The 7,269-nt window shown below is 45.2% G+C and overlaps 1 protein-coding gene across 1 annotated transcript; it reads left to right on the top strand.

Moving 5' to 3' along the window:
* Window positions 1-308: 308 nt before the first annotated feature.
* Window positions 309-6,733, top strand: ttpa (tocopherol (alpha) transfer protein). The gene is made up of 5 exons (XM_085254707.1): window positions 309-530; window positions 1,972-2,125; window positions 3,009-3,202; window positions 4,717-4,827; window positions 4,921-6,733. The coding sequence occupies exons 1-5, from the start codon at window positions 351-353 to the stop codon at window positions 5,152-5,154; spliced, it is 873 nt and encodes a 290-aa protein (XP_085110833.1). The 5' UTR covers window positions 309-350; the 3' UTR covers window positions 5,155-6,733.
* The last annotated feature ends 536 nt before the right edge of the window (window positions 6,734-7,269 follow it).

The following is a 7,269-nucleotide window of genomic DNA, read 5'->3' on the forward strand; positions in this document are numbered from 1 at the left end:
TATCCTTTATTTATTCATCCTTCTTATTTCATCGTACTGTATATTGTTACCTTTACTTGCCTTGTGTGTCTACTGTTCAGGCTGAACTGGAATGACTGGCTGTTCACTTTGTAATTTCAATAAAGTTTGAAAAGAAAAGAGAAAAAAAGAAAAAAATAGCGAGTTTCCTTACTGAGGAGTTGGCAACACTGGCCACTGCTCCTGTAGGTCTTGTGTTGGGATCGATACCAACATCAGTATCGCGATGAGCAAACACTCAAAGTCCAGCTGCTCGTCACAGCTGTCTCCTCCTCCTGTCTTTGGCTGAAGGCTGCCTCCAGCAGTCAAATGTAAGCGGACCTGAGGGCAGCATGAACGGACCTCAGCTCAGCGAACTGCCGGACGACTCGGAGCAGCTCAGGCCGTACGTCAGCCGCCTGAGGCGGGGTGCGCTGCGGGCCGGCGAGCTGTCCGCTGTCGTGAGCTTATCCAGCGGCTTTCTCCTCAGGTTTCTGCGGGCCAGAGACTTCAACACGGAGCTCTCCCTCAAGGTAAGAGCCGTCACTGAGAGTCAGGGGAAACATGCTGAAGTTTAGGAGAGTCCAGGAGAGCTCACAGAAACCACACCGTGAGGAAGACGTTTGGTCGTGCTGACCATCATCATCATTCACCCACGTTGAGCTGAGCAGTTCAGTCCTGAGCTGGGCTCGTGGGGAGGCTCACGGTTGTTTCCAAAATCACTTAATGTGGAGTGTTGGCACTGTTCTTACCAAACTGCATGTAGGTTAACACATGGATTAAAATAATATGCAGCCTTGTTCTGTGCTATCCAATGGTAAAACTAAAGCCTCACACGTGATTGAGTTTGCTCCTGTTTTGCAGGTGTTGGTCCACACAAGCTCGGTTGCTGTGATCTTGAACAGCTCATTTTCTGCTGGGTTGGTTCAAATGCTCATTTTGTTCCTGCTTTGACAACATGAGCATTTTTGTTTGTCTCTCTGTCACCTGACTGTCTGCGCTGCACTCGCCTTATTATTCTCTTCGTGTCTGACCGCAGTGTGTTTGCATCACAGCAGACGTGCTCCTGCGTGGGCTCTGAGGTGTCCTCTTTGGCTTTCAACGATTGCTCCCTGAACAAATGTAAGAAGGTCTGCTGGTTTCAAAGTTGCTGCAGAGCTGTGGTCACGTTGTTCTTCATGAGCACGTTAAATGAATCAGTGCAGTTTAAAAACAGCGTTTCCTTTGCTCCACAGGATAGTTGAGTAATTTCAGGCATGTGGGTCAAAGCTCTGCCGTTCAGTCGATCTGACTTTTATCACATAAACACTTCTTTGAATTTGCCTTTGTTTCAGATAAACAGCCGGGTCATAAATGTCTTATTTACTGTTTGTACATTGGTGCAAGGCTATCAGTGCTGACTCACAGCAAGGAGGTCATGGTCGTCTGAGCCTAACGATCGGCTTCTCTGTGCAAAGTTTGCACGTCCCTGTGCGGTCTTCCTCCCAGTTCCATGCACTTCAGGTTTATTAGCGATCCTAAAATGACTGTGGGTGTTGATAGCTGTCAGTCTGTGACAGACTGCCAACCTAGTTCCACCTTTACTTATGGTAACTGCAAAAGACTCCATCACACTGGTAATCTGGCTGTTGGCTGTGCTCTGCCCTGCAAGCTCACAGCCAACACTGAATGCAGCAGTCTTCATTTTGTTGTGTTGTGTGGTTGTTTTTGTTGCATGCAGTGATGAAGTATTAACCTTTTAACTACGTGTTTGAACCATGTTCATAGAGTCCTAGGAACTCCCTAATGTCCCCGGGGTGGAGTGGTGGTTCGATCCCTGGACAAGATATTAACCCAGAGTTGCTCTCCATGCATCCATCAGACTATGAATGTGTGTGGATAGAGAGCACTTACATGGGAAAGTGCTTGTGTGAAAAGGTGTGACTGTGTGAGGGAAGTATAAGAATGAGTCCCTCTGTAATGTGTCCTGTACAGCTCTTGCTCAACTACCAGCGGTGGCGAAGGGAAAGTCCTGAGATCAGCAGCTGTCTGTCTCCTTCCTCGGTGCTCGGCCTCCTCAACACGTCGTACCACGCTGTGCTCCCGCAGCGAGACTGCACAGGCAGCAGGGTGCTCATCTACAGGATTGGTCAGTATGCTTGGGTGTGGATGGATTATTGAAAGGGCCTGCTAGGAGCAGCCCCAACGACATCAACACGAGCTACGATAAGCAGGCAAAGCCTCCCTGGTCTGTTTCCTCAGTGATTTAACAGCTTTTAAAAGAAGCTGATCTTAAATTGTTATCTAGTTTTATAGGGTTACACAAATAAAACTAAGATGCTGTTTAATGCTGGTCATTCTCTTTGAGTCGACATTAAACTCATTCAGTCCTGTCACCATAGGACAGGAGCTCTGCTCCATCAGTACGGCCACAGATGAAATCCCCCTCATGTCTGTCACCACTGACCTACTCTCAAACTTGTTTCTCAACATTTTAAACATACTGACAGTAAAGGCAGCCTGCTGGGATGGTACGGAGATGAACTCTTCCTCTTTCAAACATGCAAAAGCTTCAAATAATCAAATGTCCTTCACACACAATTCTAAAGAGGAACAATACAAAAAGGAAACGTGACTGAATGTGCAGAGTAGAAGTTGACGAGCGTTTCAACGGTGCTACGATAACGAGCAGAGACATACGCTGAAACTTCTACTGTGCACGTGTCAGTCCAAAAACGGTTTATTGGCTCTCATTTATTAGCGAGGACTGTCTCGTTTTATTGTATCGTCTCTGACCGCGATGGCTGCACAGTTCCAGGACTGCACAGCACAATTTCAGGGTTTTAGTTGATTTTAAGCTAGATTTTAATGGCAAACATTGGTGTGTTTTGAAAAGTGGCTTTGCTAGTTCATGATGTATAAATGACACCGATTCAGAGATTAGCATATTAACTGTGCTCCACAGGATGATGCTGTGGTCCTTCTTCTGAAATATGTTTTATTCGTGTAGAGTAATGTCTGCTTGTTTGCAGGGCAGTGGAACCCGAAAGACTGGTCAGCCTTCCAGGTATTCAGAGTCAGCCTGATGACATCCGAGATCATCTCAAGGGAGAACGAGACACAGAGGCAGGGTGTGAAGGCCATATTTGACCTCGCGGGGTGGAGTTTGAGTCATGCCCTGCAGATTAACCCTTCGCTTGCCAGAAAGATTTCATCTGTGCTTTCGGTAGGACTGAGATCGAGCTGTGCAGATGACGACCTATCGTTTGTTCTTTAACAACAGAACGTGTGTTATTATGAATGTTTACCAGTGTAACAAAACTCTGCACCACACTGAACCGGATGCGTTTTCCTTTCCTTCTATGACCAGAAGCCCAGGGTCTTGAGTCACCCCTCACTTCTTGCAGGCTGTCATGTTAATAATAATTCAGTGTTCTGGCCTGTTGGGACTGAATGAGCTATTAAATATTAATAGTTTTGTTAACACAAGATTTTGTATTCTTTCAAAATTGTTACAAAAGCCTTTAAATGGCCTGGTACATGCCACGCCCCCTTTAGTTTCAGCCCAGCTTGTGCAGGTATCGTTGCCATGGAGAGTGGGCCAGCTGCCTCAGCCAGCTGCTACATTGTATCGAGTTTACAGCTCATCAGCACATGTTGCTGTCATATCTGTAGCTTTACTGGACATGTGGATGCCTAAAAAACCTTCCTCAGCAATATCTGAGAGACAGAACAATCCATTAAAGACCTGACACGGTGCCTGAGAGATGGATCTGGACCATCTACTGTTTGCTGAAGCCTCAGCACAACTGGTCCCAGTGAAAGTGTGGCGGTCAACAAGCCATCCTCGAGGAAGAGAAAACGCTGACATGCCAAATTACACAAGAACTGATATGAAAATCAGGAGCAACAGTCCTTATGGAGATGAATCCACATGTGAAGTGTTTGGACCAAACAGAGGAGATACTGAGTAAAACACGGTGGAGGGTCTGTCAGGGTTTGGGATGGTGTTGGGCATCCTGTCAAAACTGATGGAATTGTGAATCTGGACAGCTACTGTCAGATGTTGGAGTTCCACCTGGAAAGCGTCTGATTTGCAACCTTTTCAGCATGATGATGATACCAAGCAAGCATTCCTGGGTAGAAACACACAATGGAACATGACCGTCCTGGACTGGCCTCCCCAGAACCCAGACCACAATGACTGAGGTAGAGTGGGAGAGAGTGGAGATTTAGAATTCAAGGAGCCTGTAGAGTTATTCCTGAAGACTGCTAATTACAAGAAAGCTGCCCGAGAGTTCGTGTTGAAAATTCAAGGTGGTCATGCCAACTTTGACTTTCCAGCTTGTTAGAATTGAGCAAACTCTGTTTTTGCCTGATATGTGCGTGTGTGCAGATCTTTGAGGAAACGACTGCACCTATTTCTCCTTTTCCTTTCAAAATGGAAAAAAGGTGACTCAAGACAGTTTTTTTGTTTGTTTTTACAGCGACCCTTTTCTATAGAAATGTCCTTAAAAAGCTTAAACTGAAGGCCAAATGCTTGTTAGAGACTTCCTGTGAAAGGTAGCATCTTATAGCTCCTAAAACTGCTTATTTGTAACTCAGTCGTAACCTTGCCCCTAAGGGACCGGCTGGAAGTTCAGAGGTAGAACTTTGATGTGCAGAGTTTTCTGTATTTTTATATTTTTAAGTTTTCAACTTGTTAAATATGCTTTGATGCTTGTTTATGTGTATGTTCAGGACTCTTTCCCACTGAAGGTCAGAGGAATCCACCTGGTCAATGAACCGATGTTCTTCCGTCCGGTCTTTGCTATGCTTCGTCCCTTCTTGCCTGATAAAATCAAGCAGAGGGTCAGTACCCGCGCTACCTCACGTACTGGTTATACTGAAGATGACAGATAACAACTGTGGATTTGAAACATCCTTTCACCCTCTTTGTTGTAGATCCATATGCACGGTTCTGATTTCCAAGATTCTTTAAGTGGCTTCTTCTCATCACACGTTCTGCCTCCAGAATATGGAGGGCATGGGCCTGGAATAACACAAGTGTGTCAAGGCTGGACCAATCACCTGCTTCAATCAGAGAACCTCCTGCAGCAGATTGCTGCCCACCCAACGGGTGACATCACAATGACCCCTGATGACTGTTTGATCACAGAGGAAGGCGGGACTCTGTGAAAGATGATGATTGGACGTTTGGGTGGCTGACTCGCGTATACGTGGCGGGTTTGTGCACATGTCTACGGTCTCTGCAGTGCTTGTTGTGGAAGTTGGCTGAAGTGAGAGAGCTGAAAACGAGATCCTTAATGGCCGTGCTGTTTCATGTTTACGCCACAGCCGACCAATCTGGAATTTTTAAGAACAATAACAATGCTGATATTATTATGTCATGATTTTAAAATCATATTTTGATCGATCTGCTGCTTTTGTTTCTGTTATCATTTTTTATTTGTTACATTACTCACATCATGTTATAAGTAGTTATTTATTTATTTAGCCTCTGCCCAACTCAGCTATAATCAGCTGATTGTTGTTTCCCAGACAGTTTTAAACCTTCCCTCTGGCACCAGGAACAAATCACCACCGAGCTGACATGGGCCCAATCACTGAGGCTTTATAGTGAATGCTTATGGTTTTTTAGGAGCTTGATGTAAGTATCTGGGAATAGTGCTGTGTTGTAATTTCATCGTCATATTAATGCTGCTCCGGGACCATCACTGTAAACGATGAGTCACGCTGATGTTTAGTCAAAGGATCCTGCAATAAAAAGCTCTACTCTTAGTGTTGTGGAAGGTGTAAAAGTAGGGCAACAAAATCTGTGTCAGTCACACTGCATACATGGGATCAACCGGTCCGAGGCCCAACCCCCGGGCCTCGGACCGGTACCGGTCCGTGAGTCGTTTGGTACCGGGCCGCGAGAGTTGAGGCTCAGGTGTGAAATGTCTGGTTTTCAGGGTCTTTATCGGTTTTCAGCGTTATTTTGTTATCGTTTTGATCGTTTACTCAGTTTTCCTGGGGTTTTCACCTGTGTTATGAATAAATCTTATTTTTTGTCGGTACCGGTACTGGTTTTATTTTGTTGTATTTATCCGCGACACCTTAAAGGCCGGTCCGTGAAAATATTGTCGGGCATAAACCGTCCGTGGCACAACAAAGGTTGGGGACCGCTGATGTAGACGGCTTTGGTCTCGGTGCTTTATAACAAAGGCACATTAACTCGCTCATCTAGATTCTAGTAAGATTTAAAGAAAGCTGCCAGCTCGGCCTTGCTGAACATCCCCAACATGTTCATGTCATTTGTTACCTTTTGGATAACTTCATATGTCAGGTATTAATGGCTCTCAGCTATACGAGTGTGCAAAGGTTTCAGGCAGCTGTAAACAAAGAACTTTACTGGCCCCAAATGTATTCTGCAGAAGGACAACGAGCCAAAGTCATCAAGAACTGTCTTCAGTGTAAAGAAGAACCTGAAGTACTGAAGTGAGGGTGTGGCCCCCACAGAGCCCTGATCCCAACATCACGGAGTGTCTGGGATTACATGAAGGATGTGAGGAAGCTGCATCCACAGAAGAGCTGTGCTGAGTTCTCTGAGATGTTTGGATCAACCTACCAGCCGAGTTCCTTCAAACTGTGCACATGGACCTAGAAGAAGGCAAAGGGCGGTCCCACCAACATGGATGTGATTCTCTGTTGTTCATTCACTGCATTTTGTTGATGGATGAAAATAAATGGTAACACTTTTATTTTTGAAAGCGTTCTTTGTCACAGCAGCGTTTTCTTTATCACGGGTCCGTGAGCTGCATGCTGACAGCCCTGTGTTAGAGCACATTTAATCTCTGATAAATGATATATTATGTACCTTTGGTTTGTGCCTCAGTGTCAAGGTTTCACTGTTCGCAGGAACGACTCTGTGGTCATCAGACACGATGGTGTTCAAAGTGCTGATGCTGGAAACCAGTGGAGGCATGATGCTGATGACATCCACTATTTATATGCAGTATATGATACACACACACACACAGAGGCTGTCAGACTGTGGACACTGGGCCAAACCTCAGAGGGGACAAGCCTCCCTCTCTTGGCCTTGTAGGCAAAATATATATAAAATCCACAGTTTGTAATATGCTTGGCTCAAAACTTGTAATATTTTTAGCACTGATGGCATTTTTAGTATTGTATGCCACATGTTCTGACAAGTAAACGATGCAGATTTGTGAAAATATAAAGGGCTCCAAATATCATTGAAAGTGTTCTTTAGACTCATTAAAGTCTGAGGTTTTCTGTGTCAGGCTC

The sequence above is a fragment of the Mchenga conophoros genome, linkage group LG18 (assembly GCF_057382185.1).
Source record: "Mchenga conophoros isolate Kocher_MC1m ecotype Shallow Benthic linkage group LG18, M_conophoros_male_GT1.1, whole genome shotgun sequence".
NCBI lineage: Eukaryota > Metazoa > Chordata > Actinopteri > Cichliformes > Cichlidae > Mchenga > Mchenga conophoros.